Source organism: Uloborus diversus, chromosome 1 (genome assembly GCF_026930045.1).
Source record: "Uloborus diversus isolate 005 chromosome 1, Udiv.v.3.1, whole genome shotgun sequence".
NCBI classification, from domain to species: domain Eukaryota; kingdom Metazoa; phylum Arthropoda; class Arachnida; order Araneae; family Uloboridae; genus Uloborus; species Uloborus diversus.
The window spans coordinates 64,675,605-64,703,594 of record NC_072731.1 but is presented as its reverse complement, the minus strand read 5'-3'; the positions used below and the strand labels follow the sequence as shown (position 1 = coordinate 64,703,594).

The 27,990-nt window shown below is 34.0% G+C and overlaps 1 protein-coding gene across 1 annotated transcript in view; it reads right to left on the bottom strand.

Annotated features, from left to right (window-relative positions):
- The window catches only part of LOC129234621 (protein ABHD11-like), a 47,396-nt gene extending 21,061 nt beyond the window's left edge, over positions 1-26,335 (bottom strand). The window contains exons 1-5 of the mRNA XM_054868654.1: positions 26,113-26,335; positions 21,247-21,326; positions 15,492-15,642; positions 5,872-6,045; positions 4,759-4,944 (exon numbers count right to left, since the gene is read on the bottom strand). Coding sequence (XP_054724629.1) covers positions 4,759-4,944; positions 5,872-6,045; positions 15,492-15,642; positions 21,247-21,323 — 588 coding nt within the window. The 5' untranslated portion in view covers positions 21,324-21,326; positions 26,113-26,335. The remainder of the gene's footprint in view (positions 1-4,758; positions 4,945-5,871; positions 6,046-15,491; positions 15,643-21,246; positions 21,327-26,112) is intronic.
- Between the last annotated feature and the right edge of the window lie 1,655 nt (positions 26,336-27,990).

The following is a 27,990-nucleotide window of genomic DNA, read 5'->3' as shown; positions in this document are numbered from 1 at the left end:
AGCAGGTTGACAACATCGAGAAATCAAACCACGTAACTTGACATTGGAAACGATTAATTTAAAATTGTACTGATCAGAATTGTTTCTAAAAAAATGATACAATACTTAACAAATTGGAATCGGCTGAAATCTTTCCGACAATTCTCTCCGAAGACTCCAACGCAGATGTGAGGGCGGTGAAATCCAGGCGCCGACTGTTCGGAAAAGTCTGTAGAATGTCCGCTGCGTCACCTATCAGGGATACTGCAAGATCGCAGGTCTTGGTTACACAGTCCCAGCCATTTGCTCCGGAAACTATCAGGAATTGAGTCTTGTACACTTGCTATGAAGACTTGCCGTCAAATGTGACGAGCTTAATTAAAGGTCGTGTAGCTGAATGCACAAATTCAGCAGAACTGCTTCCAAGCGTCGCCAATTTCCTCTCTAGGTCTTTAATTTTCTTCTCCACATGATTTGCAATAGTAGGAATACGGTTTCCTACGAAACCGAATATTTCGTCAAATTTTACTTTGATTTTGTTTTCCACTGCGATAAATCGGCCTTCAACAGACTCAAATTTTTCTTCAATAGCATCAACTCGATGCTCTATGTCATTAAATTTATTTTCCATCAGTCTTTACCGAAGTAAGGTCGTTTTTAATTTCTTCTTGGTTAGAAGCTACGAGTAAGTCATTTTTCAGCACCGTTAAATCACTTTTCGATTGTTCTTGATTAGCCGCCAATTAATTTTTCAATTGTTCTTGATTTACAGCCAAATCACTTTTTAATTGGTCTTAATTTGCAGTAAAACTTGCAGTCAAATTGCTTTTTGCAGTTTATTGCTTCCAATAATTTGTTCATCTGTTCCTCCATTACGCGAGTTATGACCATAAAAATCAAGTCCAAAATCAAACAAATGTCCAAAGTCGCAGTTATCCCAAGAAAGTCCTGAAGAAGCCCCACGTTGGGCGCCAAAGTTGTTACGATTTCGGTGTAACTTCTAACTTTCTTTAAATGACGACAAGTTCTTCAGAAAGCACAGGCGATTTATATACAACTATGTACAAGAAATATCGTTAGCAACTGCTAAATTAACCATAGCAATTAGGAAAATATCAATTAACACTGTAAACTCAAGGGTAACACACGTATTTACATCAAAATACGCAAAAACACAGCGCAAGGCCACACACTTTCCAAGCGCAACAACTGCGAAAACGTGACTCCACAGTTAGAAAGCAAACTGACTCGCTCTCATTCGCAAGACGCCCGGCGTTCTATACCCAGCAAAGAAAGATCTAGAATATTCTACTACGTTCTACCAATTTCTAAAATTTTCTTTTTATTCTTTCACGAATCTTATCAATCCGAAATGGAGAACCGTATACTTCATTTGAATATAAGGGGGGATGTATATTCATTATAAGAAACTATTTACAGGTTTCGTTACTAAGATAATTTTAGATGAAAAATAATGGAATAAACTTCAAATTTAGCCAGATAACAACAAATTAATTATAAAAATATCTACTATTTACAAAATTTGTAGCAATATAATTAGATTTATCATGAGTTATCTATTTACTGTGAGTTAGTTTTTTTTTCTTTTATCTGCTTTTTCATTACTATACTTCTCATTCATTTTTTTTTTCTGAAAAGTTATTCAACAGTATTTTACAAATCGTTTGCCTTATAATTCTCAAAATGAAGAAAATGTTGTGAGAGCTAAGCTTGTAATGGTTATGTACCACATTTCTAATGCATGGCTCGTTGTTAAAATCTTTACTTAATTTTTATTTGACATGGATTCCTCCTAAAAAAGTTTCACAACATTTTGAAATAAATTTATACAAATAGAAGCTGGGTTTGAAAGAAAATCAGTTGGACTTGATAAAAAGTCGCGATTTAATGTATCTATCAAACTGCACTCTTCAGAGAATTCATGTTTAAAAGCTCCTTGAACTAATAGTTACAAAAAATAATCATTACCCAAAGTGAGGGCAAAAAGCTTCGCCATTCAATTCGAAAGTAATTAAATATGAAAAAATGTGTACCTTACAATAACAGTACCTTACAGTAATAGAAGCTGCTTTAAAAGTTAAAACAGTTGGTCTTTTTAATGAACCGCAATCTAATGTATCTATTAAACTGCACACTCTTCAGACAATTCATGTTAAAAAGTTCCTTGAAACAATAAATTCAAAAAATAATCATTACCCAAAGTGAGGGCGAAAAAGCTTCGTCATTAAAATCGAAAGTGATAAAAATGTGTAGTATAAAAAACATACATAAAAATGTACTTTACAACAGGATAAAAATCCTTAAAACATTATTCAACAAGTATAGTAAAACTCCTCTAATACGGACACTAACAGAACAAATTTTTTGTCCGCAATAGAGGGGTGTCTGCAGGATAGAGGTTTAATAATTTTATTTACCTTAGAATCGAGGAAATCAATATTGTATAGGAGGGGTGTCCGTTAGGAAAGGTTTTACTGAAAATATTTTTTATTATCGATTCTGCTTAAAAAAATAAGCATTGATATTCAGACTTACCTTCTTAAGAACATTTTTTAATCCAATGATAGCAGCTTCAAACATGTTCCGAAATGTTAAACATTTGATACGTTAAATTTTCACTACCAAAGTATCCCAATAGCTTATGATGTTAACTCATGACATAACGATTTCGCACAGTCAAATACGAAGAACAAAAAAGAGAACATTATTTCAAGTCTCCGTAAAGACAGTTGAAAACGTATTCACACATTTCGAATATTACTTTGCTAATTGATACCAGAGTTGTGAGATGAAATGAAGTATTGCATCCACAACGAGCAGCAAGTTGAAGTCCACAACACTCTTCGAACCACTATACTTCGAACCAAAGAGAATTTCCCGCTGATCGCCTGCTTGAGGTCACGTGACATCGATTGCGCAATACAGCGCGTAGGCCTGATATATAGAAGGCTGTGCTTAAGTGCCAGACCTACGTCATTGTATTAAAGCTCAAAAGTTTTCTGCGTAAGCCTTAAGCACATCCCAGCAGGTAAGAATAGAACCCCTATGTCCCACTATAGGGGGCCTTAGGTAAGAGCTGTTCGCTATTAGCAAAGTCGCTCAGGTTTTAGCAGAACAACAGGTAGTAAAAGGTACGTCAAAAGTGAGTCATTCTATGTCAAGTGACCTCGTCGTCTCCACCCGACCATCTCCGATACGAACGAGATTTTATTGAGATGTAGACATGATTTTGAAACTAACCTTCACAAATTTTCATCTTCCAAAATCCAAATCCTGAAGATCTAGGATCAATAAAAAAAAAGGGGGGGGGTTCCAAAGTGGCGGATCAGCTATATGAAAACGAATTGTCATCTTTACCGCGGTTCCCCCATTGAAGGCCATTTTGGAGCCCACTTTTTTTGAGCAATGACGATTGTTTATTGCTTTCATTTGACCGTCCTTGATGTCTGCTTCCTTTTTCAGAATGGACCAGGGACCTCTGCAGCACCGCCGTCCACCGGAAGACGGAGCTGCTCCTCTGGTCCTGGCCTCCACTAGCAGCACTGTCCACCGGAGTCCCCTCCTCCTAGGCGGTGGCGTCCATGTCCTGCATACACACACTCCTACATACACACACGTCTACACACAAACAAGTCCTTACACACATACACACACGTAACTGCCCAGGAGGAGGGGTAGGCTTGGGAGGACATGAGCAGTTTCTAGAAACAATAGCCTCCAAGAGTAGGGTCCTGTCGCAACTTGTGATTGCGAAAAAAATAATTCGGATTCAAAGTCAGAATTCAAATTAGATATATACTCATACACACACACACACACACACACACACACACACACATATATATATATATATACATATATATATATCAATTTTTTTTGAGGTATCCTAGATCCTTATGATTTGTGTCTAGGAAGCTAGTATCGAATGATGTCTGCACCTCTCTAGAACATCCTCCAAATCGGAGATGTTTGGATGGGAACCACCAGGTCACGTGACATGGAACGAATCTATGATATTTAGCTTTTGCAGCAATTTTACTCACCTGTTTCCTGCCAAAACCAGCGTTACTCAGCTTAAATAATAGCGAAACTTTCTTACCTGCGGGGATGTCCTTATGCAGAAAAGTTTTGGGCCTATGTACTATGACGTAGGTCTGGCACTCATGGGCTCTTGGACTATAATCCTCCTTTCCAAACATATTGTACGTCACAGGAAATATCCAACGTTGTTTAGCACAAATAAACTTATTAGAGAATACACGTGTTTCGGGGTTTCAAGAAACCCCTTTTTTCAATTCAAAGGTGTGAGCTTCTAGATGTAAAGACACCCAATGTCTTATATGTTCTGTAATATGTTTATTTGTGCTAAACAATGTTGTATATTTCCTGTTATTCCTCGGCATGAAGGTATTTATTTATTGCTTAATACTGTACTTCATTTAGTTTCGTCTATTTTGTGTGTTTTTCTTTTACTTTTTTGTTACGCTTTTTGTTTTTGAATTAAAAAAATAATAAATAATAACTATTATGAACTTTGCAAGTTAAATAAATAAATTTTTTGATAAATGTAGATAAAAGAGTATCCAACATCAGATAACCACAAATTGTGAGCGAAATACATTATTCCTTTTTTCAAGCATCGATTGCTCTTAACAACATTAATAGTGATACATTTTGTCCGTTGTGACAGCTTTACGGTAGTAAACCTGATTTTCGTTCAAATATCTGAAGATCTTAAAGTAACGAAAAATGACAAACCTTCTTTAAAAATTCTTTAAAATGCGGTGATATAACCTTATTTGCTTGTGTCTCATCGGATCCTTCTGGAATTGCTTCCATAACAATCTTCATCTGGTACAGATAGTTTTCAATGATCATCACGATTTCTGGATCCAATGTGTTAGGAGTGATATCTTCTATGACTAGGCTGCTAACTCTGTCCGGCTAAAAAAGGAAGTTATACAATTGCAATTTTTTTCAATTTAAAACTCACTACTAATAATAACTTTTATGATTCAAACATTTATTTTTTTCAAAGGTTCTTTATTTCAGATCAGCTAGCTATGAGAGATTCCAAGTACTTCATCTATCAGAGTTTAGTTTGAAATCCATGCATATTTTTCTGGTGAATCTATAATCCCTACACAAAAGAGGCGTAAAAAAGTGGCTTCTACATCGCGCCATTCCCCTTTTTTGCCGTTTTAGAAGTCCGTTTTTCGATTACAATGATTGTTTACAAATAGCGCACAAATTTATCATTTTAGTTTAAGTCACAGTATACTTTAAGTGGGCAAAACAGAGCGAGCTTGACAAAGCTTTGACATTTTCCTTTCGGTAAAGCGTTAATTTTGAAAAGGAAAATTGTGCTCTCGTACGAATTCCAATAAAAAAAAAACCTTTTAAGCTTCATAAATTTGTATACTACCTTTTTTTTTAAAGAGACAGCAGGTTTTGGAAATACTTTTTTTCATAATGCTTATAATGTTGACAGATACATAAATCAGCAAATAAGTAGACCGCTTTACATAACAAGAGGTATATCAAGAACTGAATTAACAAATTACCCCCCCCCCAACCCCATCTCAGCCTGATAAACTGATAGGAGAAGTGTTTTTTTTTTTTCTTTTCATGTTGGTTTTTAGTTGCTCATTTGGCTAAACCCCATTGTGAAGGCGAACCTTCTCTCACGATGTCAAATAACCCTCTGTGTCAAACTAAAATTCTTTCAAATGATGTACAAAATAAAGTTTACAAAAATTTGTCAACGAAAAAGATATCCGAAGAAAAATACATAAAATGATTCCAAAAAGTCAAAATATTTTTCGCGTGCTAATAGTAAAACAGAAAATTTTAAGGTACTTTAATACTTACGTAATTTAGTGCTGTGTGCATGGCCACTTTCCCTCCTAGACTGTGTCCGATAATAACCGATGTTTGCTCTTCTATGGTGTCCAACAAATGTATCACATCTTCTGTCATGGCGGCTACGCTCGTCTCATTATTCCATGGACTGTCTCCGTGATTACGTAAGTCTGCTCTACATACCTGATAAGTGTCAAAAACAGTTAATGGAATATTAAATTACAACTGATAACGCAATACATTATATTATAAAGTAGGGGAAAGTGGGGCAAAGTGAAATGATGAAATATTTACCCTGCTTTTAGAGCCACCTCTCCTAGTAATATTTTAACTATGTAATAACACACGTAGTCTATTCCAGTCAAGATGCAAAAAACGCTCCCGAGGAATCAAGCATGTGCTAATACAGGCAATTTTCAAAAATTGATACTCAAATTGTAGTACTTTGTTGTAAGTCAAAAATTATTTCCGAAATTATAAAATGATAAAGTTCTTGTTATTAACATTTTAAATACTAATTTAGACCTTCTAATGTTCGGTGCATTATTTATTAATTACTATTAAGCATATTTGTTTCTTTTTTTAAAAAATATTTTGTACAAAGAGTCAAGTACATGCAGGGTAAAGTGGATGGTACAAAGTGAAATAGTTTATTTCGTTTACTCACTCAATCATTTATTAAATCACTTACTTATTCATTTATTAATTAATTTGCGTGCCTTCAATTATAAATTTGCTTATTTATTCATTCATTCGCTTATTTTCTAATCCAGTCACTCTTTTACTCATTCATTGATTTTTCTTCATACATTTACGTAATTTATTTATTTAATTATTCTTTTATTGCTTCATTATCTTTTCATTTATTCATTCAACCTTTTATTTACGACGTATTTGATCAAAAATATGTTTTATAAACGAACAAAAACTATTTCATTAGAAAGACATTTTATTTTTCACTTCGCCCCATGAAAAAAAAAGTAGAATTTTTTTTTTTTTTTTTCAAGCCGCAAATTTATTGCCAAAGATTAAAAATATTGTATTCAGTAAGTTACCGCCCTGTAGCCAGGGCTCAGGCAGAAATACATGAAATACACTGCCAGCGCAGTCATTCCATCCGAAGACTGCAGTTTCGTCCTTATTAGCATTCATGCATCAGCCCGGAATTAGGAAGTGACTGAACTGGAGGTGGAAAACCTCTTAAGGAAGCCGAGAATGCCAAACAAACTGGTAGCTAATATAGAATTAGCACTGACCAGACGAGTGACCGAAGCAATGGTTCGGTTCAAATCAAAAATTGAAGGCAAGGCATAGTTTTATTACAAAATACAATGTTCTTTTTTATGTACTGCAATTTCCTAAACAAATTTCCAATCTGTTCATTTTGAAAAAGCTCAGTCATCTTAACTATTTCACTTTGCCCCACATTCCCTAACAGCCTACATATAGAACAAAAGAAGTGAATGTAAGAGTGGGCAAAAATATTCTGATTGAAAAATTCTTCGAGGAAAAAAAATGAACTGCGGATCCTCGTTCTAACTTTTCAATACCTTAACAAAATGAGTATAATGAAGGTTTACTTAGACCTATATATAGCCGGAAACTGCATTTTGTGATAAAATCTTGAAACTTGGCATGCATGTAGACAATGTCCTAACAAACCTTTTTATAAAGAGAAACATTTCAAAATAGCCCCAACCCCCCCCCCCCCCCCTGGCGGCCATGTTTGGTCAAAAACACAAAACTACTTTTAGTTTTTATTTTTAGAAAACCAACCGTTATATCTTCTTTTGTGAGTTCTAATATGCTTACTAAAGCGTAAAAAGCTATTAAAATTTCTCTAAACATTCTAATTTTAATTAGAATTTCAAAAACTTTTATTTTTTTAAACACAATTTTAACCAACTAAAGTCTTTAACATTTCTGGAGGGGTTGTTTGAGAAATGGTTTTTTATGTATTTTAGAGCACTATGTTAAAGAAAATTAGTTTATTTACAATAGAGCCCAATAATCCGAACCCCAGAAATCTGAAAAATTAGAAAATCCGAACATATGTTTTAAAATTTACTGATAAAAATTGATTATTAAAACTAAGAATGAATTTAAAAATAAAAAATCATGAACAAAGCTAGTAATTTTTTCAAAACTTGAAACAAACAATTGAATTGTTATTTAAGAATGAATGCTATACCTTGATTAGTTCAAATGAAATCAATTTTCATTATCGGCAAAAAAGAAAAAAAGAAAGAAAGAAAAAAAAACTTCAAACACTATTTTCGCAATTTTTTGGAGGATTCACTCATATTCTGTAGTTTTTAAGTCAAACTGAAAGCAACCTGAAGGGGGGGGGGGGGGCACGGATATTTTGTTCATAGAACTCCAAAATTTATTATTAAAAGCTTTAAAACAAATTTTAAGTTTTTTCTCATTAGACAATTTGAATCATTTGTTCTATGTTTTAAACGATGTAAGAGGAATAAATTATTAATTGCTGCAATAAGAAGTTTAGTGCAATGTTAATAAAGCTATCAACATTGTTGCTATTAATAAAATTATTATTTATACAAATATGACTCAGTACTACACAAACTACAACTTAAATTACAACAAATCTGAGTAAGTGATAAGTACAATGATTATATAGAAGGTAATTTAAAACGTTTGAATTTATAAGTAATTTACACAGATACATAGCATTTTCCTCTTCGGTATTTACACATCGATGTGCAGATAAGTCCATTTTTGAAGCACCCACAAGTTATTTAAGAGCAGTTGTCTTTTACACTTGTATGACGTAAATTCGCTTTAAGCACTTGAAACTGCGGGCAAACCCAAACAAAGAAGAACGTGCTTCTCATCAATTACTATAAACTCCAATGAATTTAAGTTCAGGCTAAATTTTTAAGCATACTGCCCCATTGATATCTACCTTGATAAGCATTAAATAAGTAGCTTAAGGGCTTCAGCTGTGTGTGATAAGTTAATCATTGATGTTTGTTTGCTCATGGAAAAACATTTTATATCTTCATTTACGGACGGGAGTTACATGAAGACGAGTAGCAAAGATTCGCTAAGATATTTGAAATTTTTAATCAGGTATGCTTCTTTTTCTTTCTTTCTTTCTTTTTTTTTTTTTAAGATTGGGATAAGTATAAAAATGCACCAATAACATCAGGATTGTCTTTTCATCGTTTCCACATCGTCACTTTTCTTCAACCTACAAAAAGAGGTCGTGCCACATTCTGAGAATGAGTGAAACCCTCTTTGAGCAACTGCTCTTCGCTGACCGAATTTGTGAGCAAAATCTTAGACTAGTATAAGTCGAAAGTGTTTTCCAGCTACAAATTTAAGCCCCATCTTCTTTATCCCTTTTTTGCACAGCTCATGGAAGTATGATATGCCTAAAATGACAACGGGAGCTAACAGTTCTTACGTATATGCTTCTGTATCCTCTTTTGCAGCATCCAAAACATGTACTGAGATCATACAATCAGCTTCCTCGTAGGGGCAAACAAGATGGTATAGACAGTGCAATCATGAAAAACAATTCTGTCTTCTTACCTGTATTCCTGAAGAAACTGATCTAGTTCTCAGGAAGCAAACCATTTTCTCCAAAATGATATCTTTCTCCTATTCCTCTTATATGCCTTCCATCTGTATCCTGAAGAGACTTCAGATACTCCACCAAAAAATACTCGGTCTTAGGTCATTTTATGCGAACAATGAAAGAGCCATCATAGACAGTAGCATCACGATGTATCTCTGCACTTATTCTAAAATTAGCATTGATCATTTTCATCTTCGGCAGCCCTTCTCAACTCGTTTTCGTCTTCTCTTTAGTAGTCTTCATCAGTAGGAACACTATTATAGTCCAATCATATTAGGGGTTTCACTTCGGCATGCGAGGTAAAAAGCTGCAAACTCGTATATATTATTTTGGCATTCTAAATGCTGTCTCAAAAGTCTTATAAAATCTCGTGTACGTGTCTTTAGATATTCAAGGTCAAAGGACACAAAAATCAGTTTTTTTGCAAATATCTCGCTTCCTATAGGCTTAATGTTACAAACATATATTTTAAATATTGTAAACATAAAATTCTCTACAATTTTCGTACAAAACATGTTTTTGTACCATTAACCGATTTTGAGGTAGAGGCCGAAGAGCGCGCAGCGCTTACGTATTTTCAGCATAATTCAAGGTCAACCGTTAGTCCCCATAAACAATACGCCATTTAAAGTTTGTATACCTTCAAAATTTTTATAATTATAGATGATTTACGTTTTTTATTACTTATTACATCATATTTATTATTTTTCATTAATCAAATATATATTTGTTTAGTAACACTTACCTATTTGTGTAATTAAAAAATTGTTTATACATTTTGTTTACAATGCAGTTGGTTTTTACATTTTACCGTTTTTGAGATAGAAAGCATGCGCGCAGCCCTTACGGTGATGATGGCTGGTTTAGTACTATGACAACTTGTTTAAAATTTAATGAAATAAAGTTAAAACGCTCTGATAAAGTTTTACTGGTTTCAATTTTCAACAAATCTGTGTAGATTAACGACTGCAGACTACACTTTCAAAGAATAACTGGTTAGCAAACAGTTTTTGAAAAAAAAAAAAAAAAAAAAAACCTTGAGAAATACCTACATTATGAACTAAGCCCGTATCCAACACCTTTATTTGACAATGTTGGAATCTGAGAAATCACGAAATCGACGTTATATGATAGTAAGACACCTGTCATTACGTCGTTTAGAGCAAGGATGATACGTTTTCGATTATTTTAGATAAATACGTAAGATATTTGCAAACACATAATGGTTCAAGAATTGTTGTATTTGACGGCTACTCGGACTATAATAAAAACATAAAAGCAATGGAACAGATAAGAAGATCTGCTGCTCTTTCAAAATCATATGAAGTTTGTTTCGACGGGAAAAAAATGATCGTACCATTTAGTCAAGAGAAGTTTTTAAGACTAAAATTATTAATATGCTTATTGAGTAATTAGAAGCTGTTAATATCACTACAAAACATGCCAGAGATGACGCAAATGTTCTTATCATTGAAACAGCTTTAGAAGAATCAAAATGTCAAAGGACCGCCGTCATAATAGGGAGGATATAGATTTACTCGTCTTTTTAATTGGGAGTACTCAGTCACATCCATAAATGGTTTTCTTTTAAAAAGTTGGCAAAGGAACTGTTAAAACTCAATTATACTCCTCCAAAAGTTTTTATAAATATCCACGCTTTTAAATTAAAAAAAAAAAATTATATACATATTTTATTTCTGCACGCATTTAGTGACTGTGGCACACCGTCTGCGCTGTATAAACGACTTCTGAATCTAGACGAGAAAATAATGAGAATATTTCGCTCATTTCTTTTTTAATTACAAGAATAAGTAAGTGTTATTAAACAAGTATATATTGATTAATGAAAAATAATAAATATGATATAATAAGTAACCAAAAATGTAAACCATCTATAATTATTAAATTTTGGAAGGCATACAGACTTTAAACGGCGTATTGTTTATGGAGACTCAGTTGACCTTGAATTATGCTGAAAAGGAGGAAGCGCTGCGCGCTCTCTCATCCTGTATCTCAAAATCGGTTAATGATACAAAAACATGTTTTGTACGAAAATTGTACAGAATTTTATGTTTACAATATTTAAAATATATGTTTATAACATTAAACCTACAGGAAACAAGATATTTGCAAAAAACTGATTTTTGTGGCCTTCGACCTTGGAATATCTAAAGACGCGAACACGAGATTTTATGAGACTTTTGAGACAGCATTTAGAATGTCGAAATGCAGGTATATACGAATTTACAGCTTCTTATCTCACAATCCGAGGTTGACTCATTTTTTTTTGGCTAAAATGACTGGACTATTACTTAATTCGTTGAACAGGAATGTTTAATGACTAGACTTATTTCCCGTTCAAAGAGCTCCATTTATTGAAATCGATGAAGGGTGAGGTTGATTTTTATAAACGAGAAATTCATCCAGGTTTAAATTTACGATATTGCAATTAATGAAAGGCTTTGAGAATGAATCTGTATCGAAATTTAATCTTTTCATCAAACAGACTTACTGGTTTTTCTACAAAAATGAAAGAATAAAAATTTTTTTTTTCCTACCCGTGAATATGAAGTGAGTTTTGAGTCACAATTTTTTTTCTCTATGAATTTGTTATAACTGTTTTTTTCCCAACTTGCACAATTTTCATGAGTTGCTCCGCATATTCTTCGTCATCTCTAATGAGAAAAAAATCTTTCGATGTTTCTAAAAATGAATTTCCACATGTTCTGCTATTTCTCTTCAACTTCTACTCTTCAAGACCTTTCTTGAAAACAGGCTTTGAAAACTTAACATTTCTTCATTGCGCATATACAACGCTTCTTTAAATGAATACGTAGAGGTATCTTTTTCAAATTGTGTAACTAAATCCATAACTTCAAAAGCAACCAACATCTATCTTCTTAACGCAGTTGAATCTGTGATAGACCAATTATACCCCCCTCTCCTTACACCACCGCATTGTTTTGCTTGTAATCATGGTCCAATCTAATTATAGAAAATACGTTCATTGTCTTTTTTTACAACAAAAATTCCTTCTTCGAAGGCTTTGTTTACGTCTGGAAGGTTTGTGAGTTAAAGAAGAAGTATATTTTGTGAAAACTGGTAACCATCGAGCGTAGTTACTAAAAAGTATATGTACATCGTTTGGTATAGCGATAAAATGGGGAAAAAACACAGAATCAACTCCTTAAAAGTTTCAGTAAAGATATTAAAGTTGGTTAAAAGCTGTGATCTAATAAACATTAACATTATGAGCCCCAGATTTAATACGGTGCTCCAAAATTTGAGCAGTGAGATGTTTTTTTCTTTTTCAGATTTTTAAGTTATTAAAACCTCTCTGTCAAAAGTGTCATCATTGCATCGATGTGGATCTTTTTGTAAGAAGTAGTTAGAGACATTTTATTATACACTTAAGGTATGTTTTTTTTTTTCTTTCATAAAATGAGTAAAAGCTTACTAATGATCAATCGGATAAAGGAGAATGAACAACAGCAACAATAGTAATAATAAAGAATAAATTTTAAATTAAAAATTTAAATTTCTTTCTATTAGAATTGTGTCGTCTTGACATTAATTTCACACATTTTCCTTCAAGTCCTTTTTCTCTTATACCCTTTGGAAATAGTTTCGATTATAAAAAACAAGGTGCATCATGACCGAATAATTGGACAAATCGGGAAATTACAGTTCGGATAACTGGAACACTACTTTTATATAAACCTAATTAAATGTATCTTTAAATTTAGAAACTCGTAATTATGTTATGAAAGGGGAGAGGGAATTCATGTCAGAGAATTCACAATTTAAAGATATCGCTTTAAAAAAAAACACTTTTGGTGAAGATATTTCTGACATTAGACGTTTAACGAAGCTTTAAACGGTAAAAAATATAATTAACATCTATGGAGTGATACAACCAATGATTTAAAAAATTATAATAAAATTCTTATTTTATAAATCACCGCTTTCGGTTTTGGGTCAAAAATGGCCGCCCTCTTATGGGGGGGGGATTTTGGAATATCTCCCCTTCCTAAAATATTTGTATGTACAATGTCTACAAACATGCCAAGTTTCATAATTTTATCATAAAATGCAGTTTCTTCCCCCGTAGCCCCCTGACTGTTAGTCTATCAATCAATCAATCATAAAACATTTGCAAAGTTCTTTGAAGAAAGTTACAGTATTTCCAAAGAAAAGTCCGCTGATAGTCAACATCGTGAAATTCAATAAAGTGTTGTTGTTGCTTATCCTCCAGTAGCCTGACGAAGTCAGACGAGGTCCATCAAACCGTTGGCACTGAGAAAATCGAGGACCATAAGGGGAGATGAATAAATGTCTTCTCTAGAAAGTCCCAAACAGTCGAGGATATTTTCAGTAAGTTACCGCCCTATATCCAGGGCTAAGGCAGAAGTACTTGAAATACACCGCCAACTCATCATTCCAGCCGAGGACCGCAGTTTTGTGCTTATTAGCACTCATCAGCCCGGAATAGGAAGTGACTGTGCTGGAGGTGGAAAACCTCTTAAGGGAGCCAAGAGAGCCGAACAAACTGGTAGCTAAAATAGAATTACGAAGACCAGACAAGTGACCGAAGCAATGGTTCAGTTGAACCCGAAGATTGAAGGCAAGGCATGGTATTTCCAGTAAGTTACCGCCCTATAGCCAGAGCTAAGGCAGAAGTACTTGAAAAACACCGCCAGCTCAGTCATTCCAGCCGAGGATTGCAGTTTCGTGCTTATTAGCTCTCATCAGATTTCGTGCTTATTAGCCTTCATCAGACCGGCATAAGATGTTTTCCACCTCCAGTTCAGTCACTTCCTCTATGAAGATGCCTCTGCCAGCTTGGTCATCTAGTTTACTGCCGCCCATGTAAATTTTTATAGCATTGTCGGGGATCCCATTTATGATCTCTAAGGGCAATTGTCTGAGATGATCAGGAATGAAGTCCCTCTTGATGATCGGAGTAGCTAGGTTGAATTGAAATTTGACACTGGGAAGGCCTTCTAAGGGATTCAGACAGTATTTTAAGGAGTGGGGCTCAACTTGTTTATGAGGCAGCTGTAGAAGTTTAGCTTGGCTGAAGGGACTATTCTTCTTTAGTCGTTGATTGTAGCTCCAGTTATTTAAGTATGCGGATGTTCTATTATGTTCACCGTAGCTAGAAAGTTTATTGAAGTACTTGGTAAGGTTCGCCTTTCGGTATAGTTTCAAGTTAAAGTAAAATTTGAAATATTTCAAATGCTACTATTTTTTTTTTATTAAACTTACTGTAAGGTTCATTCAGAAATTTTCTTTTTTGAGATCCTTTCTGCAAGGTGGAAAGTAAGGAAAAAAAGAAAGAATGAAAAAAATGCTATTTTCTGCATTTTTTTACCTCACAGTAAAAAAATTGCATCACCGTATTGCTGCCTTCATAGCGATGGAATAGTATAGCACATAAATCTGTTGTAACGTTACGCATCGCTTCTACCGTTACACCAGTTTTTTCAGTTAAGTTACTCCATTGCTATGGAGGAAGCTATCCGCGGGAATAAGGTAACATAAAATGCAAAATGCTGCCACCGTATTTACGGAGTAAGGTTACACAATTTTTTTTACATTGCTAGGGTATGGGCATAAAACTTTTATTTATTTATTTTTTGACTTGGACTAAAAGAAGAAAGTTTTAAACGTAGTTTTCATTTGCATTTTTAAGATTCTTCGAGAAGGCTTGATTTGAATTTCATTATTACTCCTTCATGAAAGTATTTTTCCTATTTTTCAAATGTTCTTCCAGGAAACTTAATTTGTTCTTTTCGAGCCTTCTTCACGAAGACTTTATTTGTAAATATATTTCATTAAAACATTTTTTGCTAACCATTTTGTCGTTTCTCGATCAACCTGTAGTTTCTCCTCGTTTGCTGACTTGTAAAATGTTCTACGCCACGAAGCAATCTTCAAATATTTTAGTCACTTCAACTGTACTACATTTCACCGTCATATATTTTTAAAAGATACAATATACTAAATCTTTTGCACTTACCCTTCTGCCAGTTCTAAGAGCTAAGGTTTCATAAATTCCGTTCCAGTTATTCTTCGATCCTCCCAAACCGTGCAATAGAAGAACAGGAGCCTTGTTCCCGCACTCTTCAGTTTTATCAATACATTCATAGCTGAGATCGATTGGAGTAATTCTAAATTTACGAGAAAAAATTTTACAGGTTCAAAATTCATGTAATTTCAATTCATCTCTACGTTGTACTTTTTAAAATAACAATTATTTGCTTTATATAAAAATGTAGTGAACGAAATTCCATTCCCAAAAATGTATTATGAATTTTCTTTCAACTCAGAGTATAGATTTCGTCGAATACTGCGGAAGATATGTGCGATAAGTATTCAGTACAGGTACCATTCTAGATTTTGGTCTGCGTACTTAATCTTCCTGTTCTCTTCTTACTAAAAGAAGCGGTTTACAACATCAGGGAACGATCAGGGCCTGATTATTCAAAAGGTTCGGGAGAAATTTTTTATGGGAGTAGTGGAATTCATAGGAAATTTTTCGAAATTAAAGGCCGAAAAGCGCAATTTTGGACCTTTGCATGTGCGTTCATACTTGAATCGATTGTTTCAGAAGTCCTACGAAAATCTATTGGACTTATGCACTTTCTGAAATAATCGATTCACTAACTTATAATTTGTTGCTTTAAGGATTGCTTATGAACCCCCTATGCCCCCTGTTCGGGATGCTTGAGCTTCTCCTAAAAACGTTCAAGGGTCCCAAAAATGACTGAAAAAATGGGAATAAAAATTCCATTTCCTCTTTTTAAATGCATTTTTAAAATGTAAGCTTGTACTAGTTCTATAAAAATGTTTAGAGGAATTTTAGAAGTGAAGATACATGATGACAAATTGAAAAAAAAAAAAAAAAAAATCCTCGGAAGCTTTTTTTCAGTGTGAAATTTACCTTAGCTTTGTTAGAATGTTCTTTTATAAAAGTTAAGTAGTTTTGTGAAGGACGTTATGAAACCATGAGAAATCTTATTCAATAACAATTTTTTTCACCATAGAATTGCAATGCAACCGTATATAATGTACAAAACTATCAGCCCGGAGTGGGTGGGATAAACCTTAATTTGAATTCCGCTGGGACACGTTTGTAAATTATATTGCAATAAGTTTTCTTTTTTCTTCTTCAGATTTTAGAAAAATTACTCAGCCAAAAAACTTGGGCCCGGGAGCGCTTGCAGTTTTGGAAGCCTTATCGTTTTAACTGATTATTTCTTTTTTTTTCTCTCTTTTTATTTCCAATGGCAAAGTTTACAAGACCACTACAGCCGATGAACAAATAAAACAAAAGAAAAAAAAAGAACAACAAAAACCTCAGAGAACAAATACAAAAATAAACAAACAGCTGCAGTATAAAGTCTATGAAACCAAACGGCTCCTTGCTTCCCAGTAGCGGTCTACTAGAGTTCGCTGTCTTAACGCCGGGCGATAGGGGAGGTGGTCCCTATCCAAAATATATCCCAGATTACAGAGCGTGCAGAGAAGGCTAGAAATGATATTGAAACGATGTAGGTGTTTGGGTGGGGAATCATGTTTCGTGGCCAGCCTGAACTCGGCCACCATTCCATATCTGTTTATTTGATAGGAGAGGGAGTTTGTCTCTCCATGGCTTTGATGAAGTTCTAGTGGCAAGACTGCTCCAAAACTCCTCCGACATCTTGCTTTTAATCATTCGTTTAATAGTGCCAAAAGGTATACTTCTGGCCTAGCAATGTGCTGGATCATGGTACCCTTTTTTGCCAGAGAGTCGGCGACCTCATTTCCTTCAACGCTACAGTGCACTGGGATCCACTGCAAGACTATTTCCTTGTTACAGTCGTCTAGTGTCGGCAAAAGTTCCCGACACTCCAGGACTACAGATGACGTGGAGCAAAATGATGCTCCCAATGTTTGGAAGGCCGCCTTTGAGTCACTGATACAGCTCTATCAAAACCACTCAAGTGGCAGGTCAATTGGGTGAGAGCAATTTTAATAGCTCTCACCCAATAGAGAGCTATTAAATTGAGACCCCAAATTGAGACAATAGTCTCAACAGGACAAGGTGGCAATTGCGGAGCTTCGGCTTCACATAAAAAACCGAATTCTCTCTGCAACTGCAGAGCTCCCTGGAAAAACACAGATTGAGTTTTCAAATTTCTCTCTAACCTTAGAAGTATGTCTTTCCAGAGTTCAGAAGAATTTGGAATACGTATAACCTTTTCCCATAGCAAAAGAGCTTTTTCTTGCAACATTGATCTAATAGACCTTAAACCTGTATACAGATGCAACGCATCTATCGTGCTAGTTTTTACCGCTCCAGTAATAAGACGAAGTGCTTGATTATAAGTCAACTCCAAAGATGTTATGTTTCGATCCGATGAGGTTACTAATGATTCACTAAAAGACTTGAAAGTTGTCATAAGGGTCCTTGAGGAGCAGCCCCATTTACATCCAGCTAGTCGTTTAAGTAATATCAGCCGATTTGAGATCCTGTTAGTGATTTCTTCAATAAACAACTTCCATGATAATTTGCGGTCAAAGGATACTCCCAGATATGTGTATTGATCAGTTGGAGTTACCAGCTGACCTCTGTTCGTTAGGTCAATGTGAAAGAGCTGATGAGTAAGGGAGAAAGACATCATAGCAGTTTCCTCAACATTGACAACCATGTTATTTTTGTTGCACCAATATTCGAGCTCACCTATGGCCTTATTGAGTTTATCAGTGTTATGGTGGATGGCATCCTTTTTTTGGAGAGTCCGTAACAATAACAAGATCATCCGCGTATAATAGACACTAACCCCTGGGATTGATCTAATAGACAAAATCTAGTCGTTTATAAAAACGTTAAAAAGACTACAGCTTGATATTGCTCCCTGCGGAAGTCCAGTTTTCAGCAGCTTCCATCCTGAAAGAGAATTTCCGTATCTTACTCTACACATTCTTTGGCGTAGGAAAGCCTTAAAAAATAGAAGCATATTTTGAAAAACTCCAAGGTCCGCAAGCTTCTCAAGCAGTTTCACTCTCCAGACTAGGTCGTATGCTGATTTAAAGTCAACAAAAACAACAGTCAGAACTTTTTGTCTGTCCAAAGCGTCTTTAATTGCCTGACTGAAGAGGGCAACCTGTTGGTTTGCTGATTGAAATTTGCGGAATCCAGCTTGCACTTCCGCTAAAAGTCTATTGGTTTCCAGGAACCAATTTAATCTATTAACCATAATACGTTCCATAAGTTTACACATGGAGCTAGTAAGAGAAATTGGTCTGTAACCACTGAGGGCTTGCGAGCTCTTGCCTTTCATATGAATCGGGATAGTGATAGCCCTACGCCAGTGTGAGAGCACAATACCCGCCTTCCAAACCAAATTGAAAAATTTCAACACGGTCTGGTGAGCTCTTATAACCATATGAAATAAGAACTCTGAATGAATGTAGTCGTCACCAGGCGATTTTCCTACTTTGAGACTTCCCAATGCTCTAGAGAGCTAAGTAGATGTAATGGGAGAGCAGAAAACCGAATCAATATTGTTAACTGGCCCATTTAAAAACCTCGGAGAAGTCCTCAAATACCGATTTATGGTTTTTGTAGCTCTTCGTGTATAGGCACTCTTAACCTGAATTTTTGTATAATGTTGCACAAAGGCAATTGCAATCTCACAATCAGAGGATAGAGTTTTATTATCTACTCGAAATCAAGCTTTTGGGGCTTTACAATTTTCATTTTTAATATTAGCAACATATTTAAATGTCCTTTTACTATCTTTTTGATAATTGATATTTGCGATGAATTTCCCAAAAGAAGCACGTTTCTGTACCACAATCTCTCTTTTGAATACAGCAGCCTGTCTTCTCCAGGCTATAATATCTGTGGGTCTGCCAGTAAGTTCGGCTTTTCTTCTTACTCTATTTCGTTTTTGCTTCGTGCATTCTAGGTTCTCATTCCGAAAGAGTCTAAATTTCCTAATCTTGCCTCTAGGAACACATTTTTTAGCGCAAAGCAAGAACTTATCTTTGATAGACGTATAAATTTTATCCAAATGTAGGGCAAAATCAAATTTTCTAATCGTAGCTCGGAGTCAAGGATTTCAGTGATTCCAATTCGCCTTTTTAAAATTCCAAGAAGTCTTAGACCGTGTGTCGATTGATGCTTTTGTGCCTTATATTGGATATTGGCCACGACCTGCCGGTGCCCTGATCCTGGGTCATCAATAACTGTACCCTTTGTAGCATTTCTAATGTCAGCTGTGACCATTATGAGGTCAGGTTTAGTACCAGCACCATTATAATGGAGGTATGTGGGAGGATCATCATTATTGAAAACCAGTTCAAATGGGCCGTAGTTCAAAAGATCTTGTACTATTGAGCATGTCTGATTAACATTATTATAGCCCCACAAAGGGGAGTGAGCAATAAAATCTCCAATAAAAATGCAACGGGTTGATGAGTCAATGTAATGGGAATTTGGATTATTATTAGGAGGGTTATAAATATCAAAGACTTCAAAATGTCTCCTCTAATTCCAAACATCCAATTTGATTACCTCACTCTTATCACCATCAGGATCCATACATTTAATAATTCTAAAATCACTGGTTTGATCATCTTTAACTCCCACCAGAATACCACTGGCCACCTTTCTGGTTTCGGTAGCAAATACAGAGAATAACCTTTAAATGGGAAGAATTTCATGTTTTCAGTGATTAAATTTGTCTCCATGATAGCGAAAACATCGATATCAAATCCAATCAAATTCAGTAACAACTCTGTTCTCTTGGGCTGAGACAAATCTCCAGCGTTCCACTGCAGAATCTTCAGAGACTTCATAGTTTGAGGGCGAAGGGCAACATATGCCAAAAGTATAGATCATTTAGTCACAGTGTGTTACCAGGGTGCACCACGAGGAGGTAGATCTACGACGCACCCCTTTTTCGGTTAGTCAAACAGTTAATTTAAGTCCTGAATATAATAATAGCATTAGGATATTTAAAAACCATTAAGTAAGAAGCAAGTTTAAAAGCACATATTTTGTTTCCTCATTAAAAAAATAAATAAATAAAATGAAATTTGTATGTATTTTTGAAAATAATGAAAATGAATTTCCTCCTGCTTTAAACCTACGAAATCAATGTCCTGCCTTTGTCTTTGAAACTTGCTGTGACTAATTCTACAAAAATGTGAAAACTTTCCTTGCTTAATGCCAACTCAACTATTAGTAATTTTACCAATTATGTGTATTCCATTTAATAGGAAAGTTTAAGAATAGAAAAAGTTCATGCGTTTCACATTAAAAGCACTTCTGAATTTATGTTTCAAAATATTTAACTTTTTTTTTTTCCATGTTTTTTTTTTTTTTTTTCTTGTTACGCATGTGCGTTGTGAAGTTGCACGCATTTTACATTAATTACTTTGGGGTTTTATTACATTGATCTTGAAACTACGTTAGTTTCAAAAAAAAAATAATAATAATGGAAGAGGGGGGTACTTGTAAGCAAATAATATGAACCTTGAGTACTGCTCTTTACAAAGTTTGTTACTTTTTTGCTACTTCTTAGACATACGTTAAGTTTAATATAACAATTATATCAGAACATCAGATAATCAAAAACAAATTATGTTCCTATATCATTCAAAAATTAATATGTAAACAATTAAAATACAATTTCTAGACGGAAGTTTCAGCGCTTAAACTAAAAAATGCGATTTCTGCTGATGCTTTGAAATATCAGAATTTTAATTACATAAATACTTACCCTGAGTTATTAATTGGATAAGTTATTGCATTTTGTAAGGCAGTAAAGCAAAGAAATATGAACAATCTCCCACTCATAATCTGAAATAAATAAAATCGAACTGGATTTAAATAGGAAGAACATACTTTCATAAATAAATAAATAAATAAATAAGTAAAAATAAATAAATATATATATAAATAAATAAGTAAATAAATAAATTGGTGTTTTCCCATTTGGTCCAAAAATTTCTCGCGGTTTTGACTGACAAGCTTATCTTGATGTACATGAAATACACCGCCAGCTCAGTCATTTCCAGCCGAGGACTGCAGTTTCTTTCTTATTAGCACTCATCAGCCCGGCATAGGATTAACTGAGCTGGAGGTGGAAAACCTCTTAAGGAAGCCAAGAGTGCCAAACAAACTGGTAGCTAATAGAGAATTAGCGCAGACCAGACGAGTGATCGAAGCAATGGTTCGGTTCAACTCGAGGATTGAAGGCAAGGCATGGTATATTCAGTAAATTACCGACCCAAATAGTCAGGGCTAAAGCAGAAATACATGAAATACACCGCCAGCTCAGTCATTTCACGAAACTGCAGTCCTCGGCTGGAAATGACTGAGCTAGCGGTGTATTTCATGTATTTCTGCTTTAGCCTTGGCTATTGGGCGGTAATTTACTGAATATTTATCTTGATGTGTTTGACAGTTTGGGCCAGTTGGAACCTCACCAATAAATTAAAGTAAATAAATAAATAAATAAAAATAAATAAATAAATAAATAAAAATAAATAAATAAATAAATAAATAAAATAAAGAAATAGGATTGAAGAAAACAAATTAAAGAATGAAATTGCATTCCATTGTTTTGTGCTCAATAAATACATATAATAATGTGCATTATTTTGTCCAATTGAAACATATTAAAGCAAACATTCAACTCCCTGAAATATACAACAATTGAATTTACGAAAGATTGCAAAGAAAGTTTCCTCCTTTTTATAACTCCATTGAAATGCAATAAATTATTTGCAAAATTGAACGAGATATTTAACATTTGATGTTAGAAAATCGATGTAGGCATACAGGACAGGCAAGTAGACTCATTCAGTTTCGGAAGGAACTTAGTTTTTAATCCTTAAAAGTGGAGGATATACGTCTTGCACAACGAATATACAATTTTCATTCTTTTCAATATTTTGGTCGGATATTCTTTCTTGCATAAGTATAAATATTTATGTATGTAATGAAAGAAAACAAAATGCCATACTTACTCCAGAGGAGTGAAAAATTAAAATTATTCTGTTGAAACGCAAGAAGTTTAAAGCCGAAAACTTACACAAAAGTTTCCCTTTTCAACTTGACATAGTGTTCAAAAAAAAAAAAAAATGTTACGCATTAAATTAGTGTTTGGTAATTTAATTGATAAACAGAACCCTTTTTAATGACCATCTTGTTTCATTGAACACTTGACCAACCTTCAATAGGGCCATTTAAATCTGTACCTCCGATCCAGACTAGCGCAAGTTCAAAAATTGCAATTTTCCGTTTAATAGTGCATTGTATGTAGAATCCTATTCCACATTGAGCTTTGTGAACGTTATTCTAAAAAAAAAAAAAAAATCCTTTGTAATTTTTTACCAGTGTTAAAAAAGCGCGCTTCCCATCCTTTGCTTGCGATAAACTGTTTCTCCTCTCTCCTTTAAAACTGATTATGCGACTTACGTTGTTATGGCTATGAGGTACGGAAATGCAACATTCTAAAAATGTTTTATTTGCAATTAAAAGAAAAAATATTTCAAATAATTTTTTTGTCTTCTAATAGTAACATGAAAAAATGAACTCAAAGTTTCTTAAAAAGATTTTTACTACACATTTCAAACAAAATTTTAAAGTTTAAATGTTAATGAGAATGATAATGTTAATTTTATTATTGCAACTATTCATTAAAAGTTCCCACGCTTCACATTATAAGCACTTCAATTTTTGTGTTTCAAAGGATTTAATGTGTTTTTTTAAGCATCTGCGATTTTGAAGTTGCATGCATTTTAAATGAATTTTTTGGGGATTTTATTACAATTGATCTTAAAACTACAGTAGACCCTCGTTTTACACGGGTTTGTTTTACGCGGTTTCGATTATACGTGGTTTAAGATTTGACACTTTTACCTTATTTTAAGCGGATAAGTTTCGGTTTTACGCGGATGCGGCAATGTAAACAGATAAAATTTTTCCCTCTTTCAAAATCCAAGCTCCTAAAGATTGCAAATAACGCGTAATCAACTGCATTTTGGCGTGCTAATGATCGAGTTTTGGCCACTGGAGAGATTTTATGCGATTGGTTCCAGAGCTCTTTCCAGAAGTAAAGTTATTAAACTCACACAGTTTAGAACTCACTGGAAGAAGAGAACTTTTAGGAGTGACAAAGGAGGCGAATATCAACGAGGATACCGACGTCGGTGACGCACAACCAAAAACGTTCACATTGAAATTTCCCAAAATAGCCATTCCTAAACAATAGAAATGATGTTTCTGATTTGTTAGTGAAGGAAGATTCTATCATGGAAATGACGCAAGTGATCATGGATGCATTAACGCTCTCTGCAAAGAATTAGAGAAAAATTCTTAATGACTGCCAAAAGACTTATTATAGCCCCTCTTTATAAACAAAACACGAAATTAATTTATGTTTTCTTTATGCATGTTGTGCATAAAAGTCGATATAAGTACACATTTAATTAGTCATCACTCGAATGAAGTATTTTGTTATCTACGGAACCAAACCCCTATTTTAACACTAGTATTAGATCTCAATTTACGCGGCATTTCGGTGGAACGTAACCCCCGCGTAAAACGAGGGTCTACTGTACATAAATTGCAAAACAAAAAAGAAAAAGAGTTGGGGGGGGGGGTACTTGTAGGCAAATAATACAAACCTTGAGCTCTGCTCTTTAGAAAATTTGTTACTTTTTTGTTACCTCTTAGACAAACATGAGGTTTAATGTAACAATACTGTCAAAACATCAGATAATGAAAAAGAAATATATTAATATCATCTAATGTCATGTTGTTCAAGTCTAAGGCAGGTTGCAGTTGATACTTATGTTAACACATCAGCCAATAACCCCGTTTCATTATGTAGTTGCAAATGGTAAAAACGTCAACAGAATCTTTCGGGACAATTGGGGGAACATTATTTTTTTTTTAAACCGCCAGAATTCCAAGTATTTTGAATTCCTGTTTCAAGAACGAATCAAATGTTTTTCAATTAAAAGCTTCGCAATCTTATACTGATGGCCATACATTTTTCAAAAATGGTTTTTAATTCGTAATACATTTTATACTAATCGTTCTGAAAATACTGAGCAAAAATTTCTTTCAAACGTCATTACTGATATTTGAGTGACTACTTAGAATTAAAAGGATGAATGCGAGTTTCGTGGAACACTTGAGTGATCTCCTTAGAACACTTTATTTAGCGGAACACAATTAAAGAAAAGCCACATAATTAATTGAATAAAGAGAAAATTTAAATAAATCAGATTGATTTGGACGAACCAATCTAATTTATTTAATTTTTTTAGAAATTGAGACAGATAGAGATGATTACTTTAGATAAATCAATCTTTAAAAGGGAAGTAGCAAGTAGTTTTCATCAAAGATCGGATCAAGTTTTTACTTATTTATTATATAAAAGCGACTTCAAATTCACATCATTCACAACACCTGCAATTCTAGATATATAACTTTGCAGTTACAATTGAATAGTATGCATTGAATGCGTAACTAATTTTGTAAATCATTCTTTTTGAGCTATATTTCTGCCAGTTTATGTGTAGGCGGATTTTCACTCTCAATTGTTCATATCTATTAACGCATACATTAAAGGTTTGAAAGCAGGTTTTCTTTTTTTTCCTCAAATAAAAAAAATGAAGAAATGATCTGCCAAACTGAAAACAATTAGAAAAAAGTAAAAAATTAATTTGAAATTTGACATCTCGAATTCACATTATGTTTTTCGCAATCACGAGCGTGTGTGTAGGCGTGAGTATTTGTGTCTGTGTGCAGGCATGAGTGTGTGTGTGTGTGTGTGTGTGTAGGATATGGACGCAACCAGGACACCGTTTCGCTAAAGGAGCAGCATCGGGACGGGCCGGTCAACGGTGGAGCTGCAGAAGAAGGCAGGGGGGAAATAAAATCATAGGAACATCATTCAAAGGTCAAGTGAGAACAATAAGCAATTTGTGATTGCTCAAAAAAAAAAAAAAAAAAAAAAAAAAAAAAAAAAAAAAAAAAACAGCAGCAATAAAAATAATAATTATTATTCATAATAATAATAATACTTATTATTTTTCATCATATTTATCTTAATTTTTATTATTATTATTGTTATTATTATTATTGCATTGCTATCATTATTTTTATTATTATTAGTGTTATTATTATTATTTTTGATATTACTTTTTATTGTATTATTAATATAATAATAATTATTATTATTATTGTGATTGTTATTATTATTGTGATTATTATTATTATTATTATTATTGTTGTTGTTATTAGTTCACTCTCATTACAAAACGATCATTTTGATAGTCCTATAAGCTTCAGCTGAGTTACCATGTGAAAAACTGCATTAAAAAGAAAAGAAAATAATTCTGCCCCACTAAGTAACTAAGTAATGGGCAATTTTCTTTCGAAACTTAATGGTATAGTTTTTATTTTATCTAGAAAAATCACAACTATTAATCAACTAACGGAATTTTAGTGGATAAAATAATCAAGGAACCTGTAGAATATATGACGAACCAGATACAGTATACTCAATATATCAATAAATTTGATGATTAAGCAAAATAAAATTTAAAGAATGTTGAAATAAACAAACCTGGGTAAGAAAAAAACCAAGCACTACGAAATGCAATAAGTGAGAATTTCACGCTGTCACCTGATAAACGGAGCACCTAGACTTGTTCAAAAAATCTACTAGGAAAAGTAAGAAAAAAAAAGGAGGGTGCCATTATGTATTTTTCCGTCACGCACTCAACTGTCCTTGATGAAGATGTTCTTCAGTCATTGTGAGTTGTGAAAGTTTGCATTACCGGATCAGATACAACGTTAGCGCCTTTGCAACTGAAAGAATCATCAGCGTAATTGCTCTTTCCATTATTAGGGCTCTGCATAGATCTCTCTTTTGATGGAGGCTTTTATTCTAGGAAGGCTCTTATTTTGTTGGTGTAGGATGAAAACGTCTCATTTTCCTGAACAACTACAGGAGCGTTCATCTGCTGTTTACAGTGAAATGAGGCGAAAACAAGTATAACATTGTAAAAATAAAAACACGCGTAGATAAAGACAAAAGAAAGTTTCCTTTAAAAGTAGACAAAAGGCAGCGTTTTATAAAAATTCTACTAGAGTGTGTAATAGCTCTAAAATACAGTCATCAAATAAAACAATGCATACGTAAACATACATCACAATTATTGTGATTTTTGACTTTAATAGCGAATGGAAGATTGCTTCATGAAATAGATTGCCTCAATTTTTTTCATTTTTTTCCTTCTTGTTTTATCACTCGAGTGCTGGTTGATGACCGAAGATGAAGATTATATTTGAATGTAAGTGCTTCAGGGAAAACTTCTTTGCAAAATGCCTTTATCGTTGCATATTTTTCTCTTTTCCCACTTTACCTTAATATTTCAATCAATTTATTCAGCAATCACGAATTGCTTGTTAACTTCACTTGACCAAAGTTGATGCCGCTCTGATTTTCAGATTGCCATGGCGACGGGAATAAGCTAACTCGTAGTTTTTTTACTTTCTTCTATATCTAATATATAGAAGAAAGTATTGGATTCGTGCAAATTTTCGAATTTCGAAGGCTTCGAACGTTTTGAGGTGTACCGAGTCCATTTCGACTATTTTTGGAAAAATGTCTGTCTGTCTGTGTGTGTGTGTCACGTCTGTGTGTGACCAGTTTTTTGTGGCCGCTCTACAGCAAAAACTACCGCATGAAATCGAACGAAATTTGGTACACATATGTGCCCCTATGTGAACTTGTTCCCATTGGTTTTTGGCGCGAATTCCTCCAAGGGGGGTGGAGCAATGGGACGTTTTTTGAGTTACGCGTGCTTGCAATTCCTCAGGAAGTAACTCGCGGAATCAAACAAAATTTGGTCCATATGTTGCCATTAACAGGAGCAGGTGATGATTCAATTTTGGTATCAATAACTCAAACTTGGGTTGAGGTATAAGAGCTGATTTTATTTTGGTGTCAACAGCTAAAAAGGGGGTAGCGCAACCGCCCGTTCTTTTTTTCCATTGTGAGTGCGCTATCTCAAGAAGTAATGCTACGTTCAGGTTGAAATTTTGAATATATGAGAATCCATATGTAAACAGGCTTTAGTTCAATTTTGACACCAATCGCTCCAAGAGGTGTTGATTTTTTTTTTTTTTTTTTTTTGCGAATAAAAATAGCTTTATTAATGCATCAATAAGAAAGATAAATCGTAATATGAAAAGATAAATCGTCTGCGTATTTCTCGTGATTTTAATTGTATGGAAATAACCGGAAATATTATCTCAATGATTTAAAAATTTTAACTGTTGCCATCTTATGTTTGTTAACAAATAAAACATTTGTAATTAATTCAAGCAAGGCTTTTAAAATAACTTTCAATTTTCGCTCTTTGCTTTGCTTTTGTAATTCGGAACTTCAGCGCTCGAATACGCTACCTTGCGGTGATTTACATAACTGCCGGGAAAA